The 18,732-nt window shown below is 40.2% G+C and overlaps 2 protein-coding genes across 3 annotated transcripts in view; one reads left to right on the forward strand and one right to left on the reverse strand.

Moving 5' to 3' along the window:
• Ints8 (integrator complex subunit 8) overlaps nt 1-18,732 on the forward strand; it is a 439,588-nt gene that overhangs the window by 44,109 nt on the left and 376,747 nt on the right. The window contains exons 24-27 of one of the 2 annotated variants that reach the window (XM_051198256.1): nt 1,169-1,242; nt 1,317-1,381; nt 1,857-1,900; nt 5,640-5,788. In XM_051198256.1, coding sequence (XP_051054213.1) covers nt 1,169-1,242; nt 1,317-1,381; nt 1,857-1,900; nt 5,640-5,756 — 300 coding nt within the window. In that variant the 3' untranslated portion in view covers nt 5,757-5,788. Of the gene's footprint in view, nt 1-1,168; nt 1,243-1,316; nt 1,382-1,856; nt 1,901-5,639; nt 5,840-18,732 lie in introns of those variants that run through there. The other variant, XM_051198245.1, reaches the window with a different exon arrangement.
• Nucleotides 6,553-17,135, reverse strand: Ccne2 (cyclin E2). Its single transcript, XM_051198266.1, has 11 exons — nt 17,083-17,135; nt 16,886-16,985; nt 16,748-16,801; nt 15,898-16,049; nt 14,993-15,128; nt 13,069-13,215; nt 11,536-11,631; nt 10,864-10,998; nt 9,122-9,233; nt 7,906-8,063; nt 6,553-7,264 (listed from the first exon to the last, which is right to left on the reverse strand). The coding sequence occupies exons 1-11, from the start codon at nt 17,094-17,096 to the stop codon at nt 7,151-7,153; spliced, it is 1,218 nt and encodes a 405-aa protein (XP_051054223.1). The 5' UTR covers nt 17,097-17,135; the 3' UTR covers nt 6,553-7,150.

The raw sequence follows: 18,732 nt of genomic DNA on the forward strand, positions 1-18,732 counted from the left end.
AAGGTCTCTATAGCCTTGGCTGTCCTGGAACTCACTATGTTCACTAGACTGGTCTCAAACTCACAGACATCTGTCTGCTTCTGCCTCCTGAGTGCTGGGACTAAAGGCACACACCACCACACCCGACTTTCAATTTTATTTTTTCAGATGTATTTATTATGTATACAGTGTTCTGCAGACATGTATGTCTTTACACCAGAAGAGAGCACAAGATCTTATTATAGATGGTTGTGAGCCACTGTGTTTTTGCTGGAAATTAAACCCAGGACCTCTGGAAGAGCAGCCAGTGCTCTTAACCTTTGAGCTATTGTGTAGCCCCTCAATTTTTACTTGTTTTTCTCTAATACTGGAGATGAACCCTGCTCCTCACAAATGGTACCAAATGTTGTAACACTGACTCACCATTCCCAGATCCCTCCAAGGTAAGCATGCAGACCTATCTGTCTGGTTGAACTAGCTGCTCTCTGTGTTTAGAGACTGGGTCTATGCTTTTTAAAATGACCTCCACTATTTGCCAGCTTTTAATGGTCCAATTTCATGTGTCTATGTCTGAATGCTAAGACACTTGCTAGGCAGTTTCCATCTTCAGCTTCTCATTCAATGAAGATCTAAAAGTGATTTAGGTCACTGATGAACTAGCTTGTGGTTCAGATAGACACAAAAATCTAGAGTAAAGGTTTTGAAATGAAAATTAAGTGGGATCCATTAATGTGAACTAACTTTATCCAGCATGATTTCAAGTCTTCCTAAAGAATATATTCTTGGGGCTGCAGAATTGACTCAGTGTTTAAGAACAGTGGCTTCTCTTCCAGAGGACCTGGGTTCAGTTCCCAGCATCCACATGTCAGCTCACAGCCATCTGTAACTCCAGTTCCAGGGGATCTTGTTTCTTGTTTTTCAAGATAGAGTTTTTCTCTATAGTAAACAGCCCTTGCTGTCCTGGAACTCTTTGTAAACCATGCTGGCCGTGAACTAAGAGATGCACCTAAGTGCTGGGATTAAAGGTGCGCCCTACCACTGTCCTGGGGGGATCATACATGTGATGCTCAGATATACATGTAGACAAAACATGCACTGACACATTATAAGGTAAATATGAAAAGAGTAAAAGATTCTCTCCCAAACCAGGAAGGGTCATGTTACCTTTTTCAAATATTTGTTTACATAGGTGGCAATTTTATGTCAGTTCCTCAGAGAAATTGATTACAAGACAGCTTTCAAGTCATTGCAGGAACAAAACAGGTATGGACTTCTTTTTTTTTTTTAACATGAGGCTGAAGCTCCTTTGCGTTAAGTAATGAGACTGTGTTTTGCAGCCATGATGCTATGGACTCCTACTATGATTACATTTGGGATGTCACGATCTTGGAGTACTTGACTTGTATCCTTCCACCAGTGCCTGTGATGTCACAGCAGTTCATGTCTGTAATTGCAAGTATTTCGCACATGCCCCTAATCCCAGAACTCAGGAGGCAACGGCAGGAGGGTCTCTGTGAGTTCCAGGACAGCTGGGGCTACACAGAGAAACCCTGTGTTGAAAACCAAAAAATATTATTTCATGGAACATTTTTCTTAAGCTAAAACAGAAACAGTTCAAAATTTTAAAAGTAGACCACATATATGATTGTGTGTGTGTGTGTGTGTGTGTGTGTGTACACATTCTGCAGTGTGTATCACACACACCAATGACAACCTTGAAGTCCATTTTCTTCTGCCACATGGGTCTTGGGGGTTGAGCTCCTATCATCAGATCTGGCAGCAAGGTCCTTTCCCTGCTGAACCACCTCACCAGACTCACAGAGTTGAGATCCTATAATGACATAACAATCAATTATTATTCTTGACTGAACATTTAGATCTTCATCATAAAAGAGGAGAGACAGATAAAAGACAGATTGCTGTAAGTTGCCTTATACCTTTCTTCAGTGATGTTGTATTTAGAATATTAATTTGTGAGATTGAGCGGAGATCCTGTTTGCCCATTTACCGTCAGAATTTAGTCATAATTTGCTTGTAATGTTAATTGACTTTAAAATAGTTTATATATCTGTTCTAAATTTTCAAGTGAACTTTCATTTCACAGAATCCTTACAGTGGCTGATTTGGTTTTCTCCTTTGCTAAACTTCAATACAAATATCCCTACTATTGTTCGAACATGTCAAGAATACTTAATTCTCTAGGGACTTTTTGGCATTTTCTTATCCAGGAACATTTTACTTCCTTCAGGTCTCTGCTTTGTTATCTTAGTGGTTAGCCTCCCTAGACATCTTATAGAATAGCATGCCTCCTTCTCCTATCCCCTTCTCTTACTCTTATTCTCATTCTCCTTTTAATGTTTTTCTCTAACACTTACCAACATTTGACATGCTGTATACTTATTTACTATTCTGTTAGGACTCAGCTTATTCATAGATAACCAGAGTGGTGCCCAACAGTTACTAAGTAATTTATTTAAATTTGAACCATCCATTTTTTTTTTTTTAACATTTCTGTATATGTGTGGGTGTATTCTTCAGATCAGTGGACAATTTGCATTAGTCTGTTTTCTACATCTGTTATGTAAATGTCAAAGATTGAAACTCAGGGTGTCAGGTTTGGCAACAAGCTCTTACCCACTGAACGATCTTGTTAGCTGTCTTAGGGTTTCTGTTGCTGTGAAAAGACACCATGACCACAGCTCTTATAAAGGAAAACATTTCATTAGGACTGGCTTGCAGTTCAGAGTTTTAGTCTGTTGTCATCATGGTGGGGAGCATGGTGGCATGCGGATAGACATGGTGCTGGAGAGGTAGCTGAGAGTTGTGTATCTGGATCCTCAGGCAGCAGGAAGAGCGCCACACTGGGCCTGGCTTGAGTATCTGATACCTCAAAACCTTCCGCCACTAGTGAGACTTCCTCCAATACCACCACATCCACTCCGAAAGGCCACCCGGCCTAAAAATGCTACTCCGTGTGAGCTATGGGGGTCATTTTCTTTCAAACCATCACACTGACCCAAAATTTAAAATTTTACATGTATTACATATGGTAAATTGGTATTGCTGCAGATATTTTCTTTTACTTTTTTTTCTTCTTTTTCTACTCTTTAATGAAAGTATGTTCTATTAGTACTTTCTGAGATGTACTTGGGTGGGGCCTGAGAGATGGCTCAGAGGTTAAGAGCACTCACCGGCTGCTCTTTCAGAGGTCCATTTCCCAGCAACCACATGGTAGGTGGGTCACAGCCATCTGTAATGAGATCTGGTGCCCTCTTCTGGCCTGCAGGCATACATGCAGACAGTACACTGCATACATAATAAATGCTTAAAAAAGGTATACTGACATGAAGTTATAATTCTATTCTTATTTTGGATTTTTGAGACAGGGTTTCTCTGTATTGCTTTGGAGCCTGTCCTGCAACCTGCTCTGTAGTCCATGCTGGCCTCGAACTCACAGAAATTTGCCTGCCTCTGCCTGCTGAGTGCTGGGACTAAAGGTGTGTGCCACCAACGCCAGGCATAAGACTATTATTTTAATGAAACAGACTTTTATCCCCCTAAAATAGTGAAGGATAATAAAGAACATGAAGCATGAAGTTAGTCACTTGATTGAATGCTATACCTTCTCCCATTTATTTTTTTAATGGTGTGTTTAGCATTTGTGGTGTTTAAGTGCGGGCACATGTAGCTGATCAATACCTTAGGAATTGATCCTTGCCTTCTACCTTGAGTGAAGACCTTTTGTTAATTGCTGGGTGCATTAGACCTGCGGGTCTGTTGGCTTCTCAGTATTGTTTCCACCTCCCATCTCTAGAGCAGTGTGCTGGAATTACAGATGTAAGTGTTATTGTGGCTGGCCTTTACGGTGGTCTGGGAACCTGAACTAGGTCAGGCTTGAGTGGCAAACACTGCCACCTGAACCATCTCCACAGCCCATAATCCCATTTCCTTTTCACTATTAGTGCATGTCTGTTCTGTGTGTGCGCCACAGTATACATGTAGAGTTCAGAGTTGGGAAACTAGTTCTGCCGTGGCATCAGCAGGCGTGCATGGCAAGCACTTTTACCAATGAGCCATTTTGCTTCTGTTCCTCCATGCCTAATTTACCTGGGGCTGGAAGGCAATATTTAGTGTTCCCTTGGTATTTTTATACTGTGTCATTAAACAGTTGAGATTGTATCATTTCTCCCTTTTCCTCTCTTGAAGCCTTCTCATATGCCCTTCCTCTCAAATTCATAGCCTTTTAAAAAGAATTGTTGCATACATGTATGTATGTGTGTTTGCGTGTAAGCTCACACACGCATGTGGTGGTATTGGAGGAAGTCTCACTAGTGGCCGTAGGTTTTGAGGTATCAGGGCTCTTTTCCTCATGTAGACTAGCTTTCCCCCTGCCCACTTGAGCATGCCCATTGTTCTCTTCAGCTCATTTTGTGGGGTTTATGGGCTTCTAACGCCCTTAGGAGATTCAATCTCAGAGCAGACTCCCTTACCCTCTGGTTCTTAAAATCTTTAAGATGATCCCTGAGCCTTAGTTGTGGGGTGTGGATATCTGTTGTTACCAGGCTCCACATCTCTTTATTTTGGTCATTTGAGGTTTTCTGTAATGGTTTCTGTCTGGTGCAAAGAGAAGTTTTCTTGATGAGAAGTGAGAACTAACTTACCTATAGGTGTAAGTACAGATACTTAGACTGCATTAGGGATTATGTTGGTTTAATAAAGTAGCCTTGGGTAGTTGGACAGGTTTCTGGTACAAGGCATGGTTTCCCTCTTAGTGAATAGTGTTAGGTCCAGTTAGAGAGCTGTTGGTTACGCCAACGTGTACCTGCCACTGCTGCACCCTTGTTGGGGTTATTGTGCCATGCTGGCTACTGTGCATCATAACTAAGTAGATCTGTTGGTTGCTTGCTTCCTTTGGAAGCTTGTTTAATGCCTTCTGGTACCATGGAAACTAGTCCTGGTGAGGCTTTTAGGTCAATTCCAGGGTCAGGAGACCCTAGGCCCTGTAGCTGAAGTGTACCGAGTTTTCAGGAGTAGGTACTTAACCTTCCATGTCTGGGAGGCAACCAAGGGCAAAGGCCTGTGGTACATTTAATTTTCTGAGACAGTTGTGGGCCTGGGAACTCAATATGAAGATCAGGCTGGCTTCAAATTCAAGAGATCATCTGCCTCCTGAATGCTAGGATTAAAGGTGTGTGTCACCATACCTGACCCCCCAACTGTATTATTGTTAAAGTCCCTTCTCCTTTAAAGCTTCTAAGTACATATCTTTATTGTCTCAGTTAGCCTCCTGATTGTTCTACATCCATTTTGAGGCCTAGGCTTATCTTATCCCCACATTAGAGGCCTCTTAGCTACAGTTTTACTTCCCACTTTTACAGTCTTACTGTCACCTGTTTCCCATGGTCTTATTATTATAAGCCACTCTGCCATAGCCTCTTCTGACTTCCTTGCCTCTCTGCTTCTCTAAATTAGGCTTGTGACCCAACCCCACCCCTTCTACCCACCCTTCCTTCTCTGCTTACCCATAGCATACAGGAATTTCATGTAACTCCATGTAATTATATCTTAGGGGATCAATGCAACAGTTAGGTTAAACTAATTGTTTAATTCAATTTATTTTTCACTTGTACTTATTCTAATAACACTTTTCTGTTTTTAAGATCAAAGCCATTGGCCAAACGGAATTGAATGCAAGCAACCCTGAAGAAGTACTACAGCTGGCCGCACAGAGAAGGAAAAAGAAGTTTCTACAAGCAATGGCAAAACTTTACTTTTAAGCAGTTAGTTAATTTTTTAAACTTTTATTTTTAAACATGAGCTAAAAGTAAACAGTATTAAAAGATTAAGTTTATATAATACATATGTACATTTAGTGGTGTTTTCTTTTTAGACAAAAACCTGAAACAAAATAGTTTTATAAACAATAACTATACAAAAACTTAACACATTAACAAATAGTATACAGTTTCTTCAAAGAGAAAAGGTTCACATGTCTAATAACCTGTCAATGTGGTATCACTTTTTTTTCTAATGATATTGACTTTTTTAGGCCCAAATTCCCTTTTCAAAGGCTAATTTAAAATATTTAATGTATAAGTAGCTATTCTATATACAGCAAGTTTAAATAAATAGGTTTCTAGGAGTCAGTATACATTTAATATTTTTTTCTGCCATAGAAAATAGAATTTTAGGTCACATAAGTTTTACCATGCTGACACGGTCCTCATCTCATAATATAAGGGCTTAAAAATGGACTGACAGTTTTGTAAACATTAGTCATATTACATTTCAAAAATACTTAGGGATAGCTTAGTGTAATAAAGTGACTTTCTAGTATAGTTTGAAAAGGCATTAAAGTTTCACCCAGATTGTGATGTATGAAAAGATTATAAAGCAAGCTTTAGCTAAACTAAAATCCCTGTAAAAGCCAAAGCATTTTTATCTTATTTATAATTTCTTTGGTTCTCCCATTGTTTAGAGCAGTTTAAACATTTGGTTCCATGCCACTGATTAAAAAATATGGCAAGGCAAACAAACTAGTTAAAAACAGATTGAAGTTCACCATTTGTAAAATTTCAAGTTTTGTCATTGTTTATTACAAACAGCTTTAGATAAATTAGTCACTTTATTACAAAACAATCTTTGTAAATAAGTTTAAGTTTCATTTTCAAAAGACAAATTGCACCATTCAAGAGTATAGGAATTTAAGAATCTAAAATCTAGTTTCAGAGTTCTGTGTATGCTAATACATCTTTTAAGTTGTTTAGTCCATATTCCAATGATAAAATTCCTAGTTTACCAAGAGATACACAGTAACACTAGACTTTAAAGAAACACAATAACAAACAGAAACTGCTACAGCATAAATTGTTGCTGGCTTCTATCCACTGTCCTTGGGAGTGAAGTCTCCTCTGTAAACATGTCCTCTTTTAAATGGCTAGAGGAAATATTTTTAGTGCCCATCTTTTTGTGAAGTTTTCTGTTCTGTTCTTTTATGGTGCTAAGGATCGAACCCAAGGCTTCATGCATCCTGGGCATTTAGTGCCAAATTGATGTAGTTTTTATTAAATAAAATAAATGGCAGTGTAATGCCTCAGTAGGCAAGGACAGCCACAGCACTACTCTTCCTGTAACTTATTCATTTGTATGAACCAATTCCAATTTGTTAACTTCAGTGTTTTACTGGTGGTTTTTCAGTACTCTTCGGTGGTGTCATAATGCCGCCATTACACACTGGTGACAACTGCCCTCCTTTTCTGAAGGTGTTCACATAGTTTACTTCATTCTGTACATGTGAAGGAATTATTCATAATTAACAGCTAAGACATATGTAATATATACTTTTATATCTATCTACTACACATATACACATTCCCCCCCCCCCCCCCCCAGATACATGCCTACTTGTTTGAGACTATCCAAGCCTAATTTAATGAGTCTCCCTTAGGCCAGTTGTTTTGTCCCAGCACTCCGAAGGCAGAGGCAGAATGGAGCTATATGAATTTGAGGCCAGCCTGGTCTATATAGCTAATTCCAATAAGTCTCTGTTTTAAAACAACAAAAATGTATTTTAATTTCTTATCTGGGCTGCTGGTCTTGATTTTTGAACTGCTTCACAGTAATATTTTTCTTGAGACAATCTTACTCTGTGGCCCAGGCTGGTCTTGAACTTATGATCCTCCTGCCTCAGGCTCCCGAAAGCTAAGATTATAGGCCTGTGACACAAAACCTGCCTTAATTTTATTATCCCCTTCACATTTTAAAATCAGCATTACTTTTAATCACTTTATATAACTGCCTGAAATATTAATCTATAGTATCCTCTCCAGTACTTGCAGGACTTGACTAGACAGCAAGACATAAAAAGAACAGCGAGGTTTTAAGTTAAAAGAAAAACAAACAAGCCCCAAAAATGAAAAACCATACCAGCAAAGCCAAATAATTTGTGTGTGTCTGGATATTGTGTCTGTCTTCCATAGGTATCTTCTTAAAGGTCTTCAGCCTCACTGGACTTACACTTTTTACTACACTGACAAAAGGCGCCATCCAATCTACACATTCTGAAATGTCATCCCATTCCAAACCTAGATTTTAAAAATTAATAAAATGTTAGTTAGCAACAGAAACTACCTTATATGGCCAGTGTACTTTTTCCTGCTTCCAATTTTTAAAAAGATTTACTTATTATGTATACAGTATTCTGTCTGCATGTATCCCTGAAGGCCAGAAGACAGCACCAGATCTCATTACTGATGGTTGTGAGCCAAAATGTGGTTGCTGAGAATTTAACTCAGGACCTTTGGAAGACTAGCTAGTGTTCCTAACCGCTGAGCCATCTCTCCAGGCTCCTGCTTCCAATCTTTAAGTCATTTAAAAACTCAAAAGAAATGGTCACACATTTATCAAAACTATTTCATGACCTTAAAGCTGAAAGAACACATAGTTTTCTCAAGGCTCATTCTGTAGCCCAACTTGGCTGTCCTCCTGCTTCAGCCTCCCAAGTGCTGGGGTTATAAGCTTGTGCCTCTCACCTGACTCTTTTGAAGGTGTTTTTCTTTTTAGGTTTATAATTTTATGATTCTGCACAAATGCCCACAGAGATCAGATGCCCTGAAACTAGAGTTATGGGTGGTTGGGAGCCACCTGATATGAGGTTAAGAACCAAACCTGGGTCTTCTCCAAAAGAAGTAAAAGAAGTGTGTGCTCTTAACCACTGAGCCGTCCTTTCAGGCCCACTTCAGAGCTAAGATTGATTGATTTATATCTATCATATATACATTGTTCTGTCTGAATGTATCCCTTATCCCTTCAGGCCAGAAGAGGGCACCAGATCTCATTATGGATGGTTGTGAGCTATCATGTGGTTGCTGGGAATTGAACTCAGGACCTCTGGAAGAGCAGCCAGAGCTCTTAACCTCTGAGCCATCTCTCCAGCCCCCACTCCAGAGCTTTATACCAGCACATATTAGTACAAAGTAGTTTGTACTTATTTGCTTCAAAGGAATTTAATAAATTTAATTTCCATGTATTAGTTTGCTTGTGGAGATACCCTAAAGGCTATAAAGTACTTCTAACAGTAAATTATTAAATTGTGTGCTTGATAAGGTGTTAAAGTTCCATTAAAAGTGAACAACAGTCATACCTGTGGCTTTCTTAACTACTTCAATGGAGGTAAAATGGCATAAGGCTGCAGCTGCCAGAATTCTGTATTGAAATTCTAATGAGTCGATGGCGAGGATACACAGATCTAAAAGCTAACAAAGAAAAAGCAAAAGTTTAAGTAATCTAAAAGATGAGTATGTCCCTACTTTATACTATAACTGCTAACTCTTAAATAATTAAGCCACTACCCAGTGTCTGGATAGCAGGGAAAGGAGTAAAAACCAGGATAGGATTATAGGAACATCATGATGATGTATCAGCAGGATATGCACTTCATTTAGAGTGGAAAAAGCTAACACATCCTTCAAAATTAGATAATAAGCTAGGCAGAAAGATTGGTGGACACAAATGTTTGAGATAGAAGAACATTGCCATTACTATAAAATAAGCAAGAAATACCTTCCTTAGCCAAAGGCTAAGGCAAAGAAAGCTAGAAGTAGCCAGTTAAGTTGTAAAGGCCCTTTAGAAGTTAGATCACTACTACTTAAGCTTATTTTAACTACTGTTAAGGTTCTAAATCCAGGAAAGTTACACTTAGAAAAAAGGCCGGTAACCTGGACAGACCAGAATGCAGTATTCTTAATTAAGTGGTATCATCTTGGTAATGCAAGAACCAAAACAGCAGCAGTTGGGATGGAATGATGTAAACGTTAGGTTTTCAGGGTTAAGGCGATTGCTGTTCAGTGAATAAAACTTAGTTTCTGTACTTTTCTGGCAAGAAAGTGCTATAAACTGGAGGAGAGTTGGAAGTGGAATGCTACCACAGATCTTCTGGGTTACTTTGGGATTTAAGTATTTATTTACATGTATGAGAAGTTGGGATTCTTATCAAAACTCGCTTCACTTACATATACCTTATATACTTATGTATTCAATTTTATAGAATATTTTTAGTGTGCCTGTTCCTTGTGACCAATTACTGAAGTGTGGGATTTTTCACACTCAAAAACTCCAATTTCAGAGTATTTTCAAAATTTTGGAATAAGGATATTCAACAAAAGTACATACTAGAAACATTCTACATCTTTGTTGGCTAACAGATTTAAAACACAGGTTCTAACCCAAATGACTTAATACTCATCCAAATTCAATTTCCTATCCTTGAAGTTTATTTTACACTTATATATGGTAGAACTCCAGCCTTCAAAACTTATATGCAAAGAATAGGATCTTCAATCTCTATAGTTACTTTGTTAGAATGTCTGTTATATGCTGGTTTAGGAAAAGTTTAATGAGAATTAAATAACAGCAGGTTGGGCATAGTGGTATATGCTATCTTTAATCCCAGCACTTGGGGGTAGATCTCTGAGTGCAAGGCCAACCTGGTCTTCAAAGCAAGTTCCAAGTCAGCCAGGGCTACATAGAAGAATCCTGTCGGGAGGTGGTTAAAAAAAAAAAAAAAAAAAAAAAAAAAGACAACAAAACAGCCTACCCCCTCAAAAAAACCCCAAAGACAACTAGTTAAAACATTTTGCCCCATATTATATCAAAAGGGTATTTTACTCCAACCCCAAACCCTAAAAAATGGAAATACTTATGAAAGGTTAAGATTTTTCTTCTCTAGAATTATTAAGCAGTGTAAATATTAGGGACAAAAGGTTTTTGTCAACTAAGATGTTAACTCAGTATGCCATATCATTGTGTAGTCCAGGACTCATATATAAAGTAAACAGATCTGTAATGAGCAGTAGCATTAGCTATGTTCAGTAACAGGGTCAGTACCTGAGCTATCTGGATGAATGTCTCCTGAGAATACTGAGGTAGAAGAACCTTGGGAACATCTTTAACAGCATCAACTTGTAGAAAAAGATTCAACCAGGAAATGACTGTTACAGGACAAAGTTCCCATTTTAAAGCCTGTCAACGAGAATTTAAAATTCCCATTAATAACTAAAACACACACACATACCATGGGAGATGTCATTCTGTAAATATGTTTCTCTTATTGGTTAATGAATAAAGCCTTGTTGGCCAATAGAAAAGCAAGATAGGCAGGACTAGGAGACAAGGAGGATTCTGGGCACACAGTCTACATTGTGTATATAGTAGTTTAGAGGCATCAATCAATCAATTGCAATATTTGCTGCATTAACCTTTTAGAATTCTATGCTTAGACTAAAACATAAATTTTGGCTCTTTTTAACAATTTGTTCAAAATTGTATTTTGGGTGTAGGCACATGCTGTGTCTTGGCATGTGACAGTCATAGGACTTTTTACACCATGTGGTTCCCCTAGGAATTAAAATGAAGTCTGTCATGCCTCCCTGGCAGTTACATGCCTTTAACTTACCAAGTCATCTCATTGTCCCTAAGTTTGGATTTTTGCTATATCCAAAGTTAACTCATTAACTCTTATACTACAATGCTGCAACTAAGAAAGAACATTATTATTACCTTTAATATAGAGAGTTCCATCTTTAAGATATCTACTTCACTACAAGCACCGTCAGTGACATAAGCAAACTCTTGAAGTTTGGGAGCGTAGATTTCCTTTAATTTAGAAAATTTTTATTAGGCATTATAAATAAAAATATGTACAGACTATATACAGGCTTCAGTTTTAAGGACAGTCTCATAAGTGATCATAAATCAAAAACATGGGTTTTTTTTCGTATGCGCTGATTTTCAAGGTTTATTTTTCTAGAGTTGACTTTGTATAATAATCAATGTACATCTTATTCCGTTATTTCAATTAAGGAAACAATCACTTTTTAATACTGTCTAGTCTGTTGGTCAGACCAACAAGACACTCTGCAAACAAACTGGGATGTGGCTCATTTGGTTGAGTTCTTGCCTAATTTGTAGGAAGTCTTAACACTGCAAACAGGACTGTCTGTAATCCTATCCCTTGGGAAGTGGAGGCAGGAAGATAAAGATCATCCAGCTGCAGAATTGAGTTCAAAGCCAGCTTGGGCCACTCAAAGCAACAAAATTAAGTTCTAGAATCTAAACATACTACTTGGTATGAAAGAAAATTTATCAAAATATATTTGGCTTACGATTGCTTTGGTAACACGTATACTTTAAAAAACAAAACCAGGCCAGATGTGATAATACACATTTTTAATCTTAGCAGTCAAGAGACAGAGAGGCAGGCAAATCTCTTTGAGGTCTATGTAGTAAGTTCCAGGCCAGCCCGAAAGACCCTGGGCTCAATCCCCAGTATAGGCAGGGGGAAGGAGAGGATTGTTTTGGCTGATGGCAAATTTGTCTTAAGTCCCAAGGATTAGAAATTATAACAGGAGAAAAAGAAGGAAAAAAAAATTATCAGAGGTTTAGAAGAGATACCTGGCTCATGGCAGCAATCTAATGACTATGACTTTAATATACAAAGTGCCTGAATCAATAGGACAGGTGACTTTATGTTGCAGGACTGGGAGATAACTTAAAAGCTGAGAAGGCACACTTGGAAGAGAAAAATATACTCTGGGATATTAATGTGCTCCTAATGGTACCAGCTGCAAAGAACACTGGTAACAACCAAATAGGGTGTTAAAAGTAATATATGGTAATTACATATTTTTAAAAGTTTGAGGCAATAGTTTTTTCCCAACATGATACCAACATTAGATAGGAAAAATTTGTCTTGATAGACTATTATTCTTAACCAACACAACATTTCTTTGATTTGACTGTAATTTTTAAAGACCATTCTTTTGAACCCCTGTGCTATATAACTTTGTAAGAACACTGATGTAATTTATCTGATGAAATGAGCTGTAATATTCCCAGCATCTAGAGACTAATATAGACAAACTATATACTAGAGATTAAAATTAAGACCTACGATAATTTCTTCTTCCGCTAATGAAACAATTCCTATTCCCTAAAGATTTAATACAGAAAATGATAGTAACCTGAGATTAATATGCTCATTTAGAAACTAGGTTTACAGTAAATATATCTGGATGAAATGTAAAAACTTACCTCCAGTTTAGAAGCAATGAACAATGAGGTAATCCCAATGAGTTGAAGCATATTTTTATTTACATCTTTTTGTGTCAACATAAATCTGTCAAAAAAGTCTTGGGCAAGGTAAAATGTCTCCCTATGAAGTGTGTATACTTCACAAACCTGAAGGATAAAAATATTCAAATATCATCCAAATTAGAAAGTCATTCTTATTATACCAAATTATGGACTGCTTTGAGGCTACTATGTTAATATATTAACATAACATAGCATGTATGGATAGTGAGCCCATTATCGTCCTCATTCTCCTAATTTTACAGCTTTTCCTTTTCATATTTTTTGTAGGCTAATGTAAAAACATCGTGATAAAACAAAGAGCTTATACTGGTTCCTGGCACCAGAGTCTCGATAACTCATCACTGCTTATAACCTCAGTGATAGATCTGATGCCCTCTTCTGATCTGGGCACTTGCACTCAATTTACACATAATTAGAAATCTTAAAATCAGGAATAAATCAGGAATAGATGTTGCATTTCAAAAATACCTTTCCCATGTGTTGACAGGTATTTTTTTTTTCAAACAATGAACTTACTTTTACATTCAGATTGAAAGTAAGTTTCTCATCACACAAAGTAAAAACTTTAGTTAACAGATGTCTGACTAGAATTACTATATAGATATAATTATATAACTATATATTCAGAAGTAGACCTTATGTTCAATTTCAGATCCCCCAAATGAAAAAAAAAAAAAAAAGCAAGCCTAACAACTTTCTTGTTTCCTCTCCATGCTGTTAATGCATAATCTTTACAGACAATGACCTGATAATTTCTGAGATCTGCCATGTTTACCGACCAAAAGTTCTACCCAGAGCCTTCCTCCCTTAGAACAAATCTACAAACCGCCCCCACCCCAATGTTAGGGATCAAACGCAGGGCTTTACTGTGTTGGGCAATCATTGGCCACTAAACCCCTTAATTTGTTTTGACATACAGCCTGTACTGGATTGCCTCAAACTTGTAAATTCTCATGCCACAATCATCATCTCCCATCAGACTACCCAGCAAATATCCAGGGTTGGAAGAAAATCAGTTTAATATTAAGTAATTGTTTCCTCAGCAATAATCTGAGGGATTTACAATAATCGAGAGAAGGTGGATGGACCCAAATAATAAAACAATGTTTGCATGAATCTAGAGATTTCAGGCTTACTGATGATACTCCCTTACACCCTGACCTTTTTGTCTCAGCCTTAGTGGGTTACAGGCACACACCACAACACCAAGAAGTATATTGTACTTCTGAAAGGAAGCTAAATGGAATTTAGAGGACTTAGGGCCTCTGGATATCCAAAGCTTCTTGGCTTTGGGTATAAAATCAAAGTTCATGATTTGGCTTTGATAATGCAGAAAAAGGATGTCTGAGGGCCCTAAAGTCTAAGCTGGTTCTGTTTACTTGTATTCAAAACTTATACCTTCTGCTATACATTGTATTCATCTTTGGTTCCCTCAAATAGAACCAAACCTGGCATGTCAGGGATTTTTAATTTTGGTTGGGTTGTATCATAGAAGATGTGTTCTTAGGATTTTACTCTGTTTAGTTATTGAGGGCCCACTACCATTGAGCTATGCCCCAACTCCTGATTTTACTCTTAAGAAAGGTAGTTGTCTGGAGTTGTAGCTCAGTGCTGCCTAACACACAAAGGCCCTAGGTTCAATCCCCAGCACTACAAGGAAAAGAGAAAAAAAAAAAAAAAAAAAAGAAAGAAAGAAAGAAAACAAATCAAGACATATTCTATTTCAGGTCCAAAAACTAGTTTGTGTCCCACAAAAGGTAGCTTCCTGGTACTGGATAGCATGCCCTAAAGTCACATGGAAAGTACACACCCATCCAGATATTTCTCCACTATATGCAAGAAGAAATTTCTATGAACATACCTCTAAAAGCCAGTCTAGAAGTATTGACCTCATCTGTGGTTCCAAGTCAGAATGCAAAACTTCAAAATGTTTGTCATGCACATATCTGTTCTCCTTTTGTAGCATGTTTAGCCAAACTTCCTGTGAACACCCCCAGCTACATGGGGGCGGGGGACACATAATTGATATCTTGTTATCTATACAAGTTTTGTTTATAATTGCATAACTCCACACTTCCAACTACAAATTGAAAAAAGTAGCTCTTAGCACCAACTTGATAGATTTCCACTTTATTGGTAAATTTCAGGAATGCTGTATAATTCTTATACTTTTTTAAAAGTTATGGTTTAAGGAACCATTTAAAAGCAAACTAGAAAAAAAATTAAAATATGTAATCACAATAATTAAGTCCCAACACTTAAAAATATATCAGCAGCAGCACTTATGTATCAATTTCATTTAATAATGGGGTTAACAAAGTAGTCAGTGTGGGATGATTTATTTAAGTATTTGACTATTAATTTGCTTATTCAACTTAAATGTCAATTACTACATAAATGTTTTCTATAAGCTATATCTCTTACTCATAACTGATAGTAATTGGAATAAGTGGGGCTGTAAGTCAATTGAAAATGCTGTCCATTAAAATTAGTTCCCATTTTATCAGACAAATTATACATTTAAAAAGTAGTTCAGTTCTTCTAAGTTTGGAGGCACTCACCAAGCAAGTGAAAAAGTCTGGGTTTTAAATATATATCACTGGCCATCACTTGCAAATATTGCCTCATGTAGCAATATACATGTTTCTCAGTAAGGGAAGTATTAAAAAAAAAAAAAAACCCTAGTTTTCCTATTTTATAATAGAGTCAATGGCATTATTTTAATTCTGTTTAACCTTTAATATGAAATTATTGAAAAATTTTTACCTTAAATCTGGCAGAGGCGATGGATTAATAAAAAGATTTTTAAATCTGTAATTTGTAAATCTAGAGAAGTCACTTGTTTCTATTTCTTTATGAGGTGTTTCAATGATAATGCAAGGACTGATTCCTCCAGACAGTACAGGTGGCCAACAATTCTGTCATTTCAAAAAAGAAAGAGAAAAACTTATTAGTGCATTGGGAAACCATGGCTTTTGTTCTGCATCTTCAAATGATAGCCAGTTAGATACTCATGTTAAATTTCTAAAGCCATACAATTCATACCATTAGGCAACAAATCTTATTACTACAAGATATTAAGAGTTGAAATTATAATGAATACATTTGTAGAGTAAAATAAAATAATTTTAAAAGAAATTGTTGCAATTATCAGGATTTGTAAATTTTAGCAGGGAAACTTTTTTAAAATAAAAGCTTTTTTTTTTAAGTGTTTTTTTTTAACAATTCAGAAAATTTAAAAATTCAATCAAGAGGTTACTTAGAGAATCTTTTCCAAAAAATTGTCTCCAAGTGAACACATAGGAAGAGGGGTAGAAAAGGCTTCAGCACAGGCTGTCAGATTTCACATCCTTTTTTATGCCAACTTGGTAGCTATTAGGTCCCTTCACTGCAGTCTGAAAGTGAACAAAGAGCTGTATATAGGCGGGCCCTAATATACCAGCCAGCTCCAAGAGCGGGGGATTTACAAAAAGGAACCAGCTGCTTCTAGGCCAACTACATTGTAGCTATAGTATTCAGGGATATACGGAACCCCTTCCTGTTAACCGCGAAGATCATCACAAGTGTCACAGAGGAATCTTCCTACTGTAACCCACCCAGTCCAGGCCTGCATTACCCTGATCTCATACTGATGCTTCTTGGTGATCTCCTCTTTTCTTTTTTTGACATCCTGGAGAACAGGGAAAAAAAAAATCATAAAACCCAGGTCTCAGCAAGAAATTTCCTCCCTTCCCCCTCATTTCTCTTAAATCACCTGTGCTGTTTTTCTCTTCTTGGCCTGAATTATCTGGGCTTCTTGGGGAGAGTCTGGCTGGTTGGGCTGGACATGCTGCTGCTTAGCTTGTAAACGGCTACTGTGATGAATTTTTGAAAGGAAGTTTAATTAGTACGTCATGTATTTCATAGGCAGGGGCTAATTTTGAAACATGTCTCCAAGACTAACAGTGTTACCTGCGTCTCGACATTCTCTTCTTTGAGGCCTATGAAATCTCTAAACGGAAGAGAAAACCAAAATCAACGAGTCAGTCATATTCTCCAAGTGCCAATTAAAACTAATTCAGAAATTAACAGCTAACGTTCTAAAGGTGGCCTGATCCTTGGGGGAAAAATACCACGCTACCTTCTGAAATACATTAGTTATCTCATTTATGGTAATCTTACATACATGCCATCATTTCCTCAACTGAACGTACACTGGGAAAGCAAGTGCGTTCAGAAATTTGCAAAGTTCCCCAGCAGCCCCCTTCCGATGAGGCGTTTTCGGCCATTCACGCATTTCCCTGTACATCCATGGTGGTACATCCATGGTGGGGGAGGCACGTCCCGGCCGCGGCCCGCCAGGCGCCTGGACGAGCCTGCAAGAGCGGGCTCTGAGCAGCCGGTTCCGCGCCAATTTGGAGAGCGGCAGTGGCGGGGAAGCAGGGGGTGGAGGGAACCGCGTCTCGTGTCACGTCCTCCAGGCTCCCTTCCCTCCTTCCCAGCCCCACCCGGCGGGCAGTGCGGCTAGCAGGGGCGACGGGACCCCAATTTCACAGGAGCAAAAGGGAAAAAATCCGGGGTGGGGGGGGATGAGGAAACTCTGCCCAAGAACTTTCCCCGGCAAAGGGTCCACGCCTCCATCCTCTCGCGCGGCAGACCCTCCCTGCCCGAGGCTGGCCTCAGGCTTCTCCCCGGCCTCTCTCCGGGGTACCCTCCATCCCCGGCCTCTCCTTCGCCCCTGACAAGGATCCTGACAGCGCAGCGGCCGGCCTCGGGGACCCACTGGCCCCAGGCTGCTACCTTCGCCCCCTCCCCTCCTCCGCTTCCCTCTCTCATGGCTCCCGCCCGCCGGGGTCGCCGTCCTCCCGCACCCGCAGCAGTCAGCACCTCCTCACCGCCAGACCCTCTCCAGCTCGGCTCAGCTGGCGCCGGCGCCAACTCAATATATAGGCCGGGCCCGGACCGCCCCGCACGCATGCGCCGCAGACTGACACCTCGGCCGGCGCCGTCCCCTCCCCCGCCCAGCTCGCCCGCCCGCCCGCGCGCGCCGCGCCCTGCCCTGCCCTCAGTGCGCGCCCAGCGGCCGCGGGGCTGCCCTCCCGCCGCGCTCCTCCGCCCGCCCTCGGCGCTTCACCTGCGCGCGCCGCGGCCGCCGCCGCCCACAGGCCCCTCCTCCCCCCGGCCCGGCGCCCCGCGGCCCCCGCATGCCCCGCCGCTCGCCCGCGCCTTCCCGCCGCGGCTCTCGGGGCGTCAGGCCGCGGCTCGGCGCGGCCCTCGGGCGAGGGGACGCGGGGCCGCCGGGCCTCGGGGAAGCGGGGTCCTCCCTGCGACGCGGGGCGCGGGAGCCGAGGGCCCGCCCCTCCGGGCGGGGCGGGGCGGCGGCCGAGGAGCCGGCCAATGGCGAGAGAGGACGGCGGCACAACGTGGAGCGCTCGCGGAATGTAAACACGCCGCAGCGCGCGGGCCGCCACGTGCGCGGCCGGAGCCCGGGCCCGAGCCGTTCGCCGCCGCCGCATGAGGTACGTGTGGGCCCCGGCCTCGCGCCCCGCACCGGCCGGCGGGGAGCCCTGGCGCCGCGCCCTGCCCTGCTCCCCCGGCGGCCCTGCCTCTGTTCCCCGCGCG

This window comes from Phodopus roborovskii, unplaced genomic scaffold (assembly GCF_943737965.1).
Source record: "Phodopus roborovskii unplaced genomic scaffold, PHOROB, whole genome shotgun sequence".
Classification (NCBI taxonomy): Eukaryota; Metazoa; Chordata; class Mammalia; order Rodentia; family Cricetidae; genus Phodopus; species Phodopus roborovskii.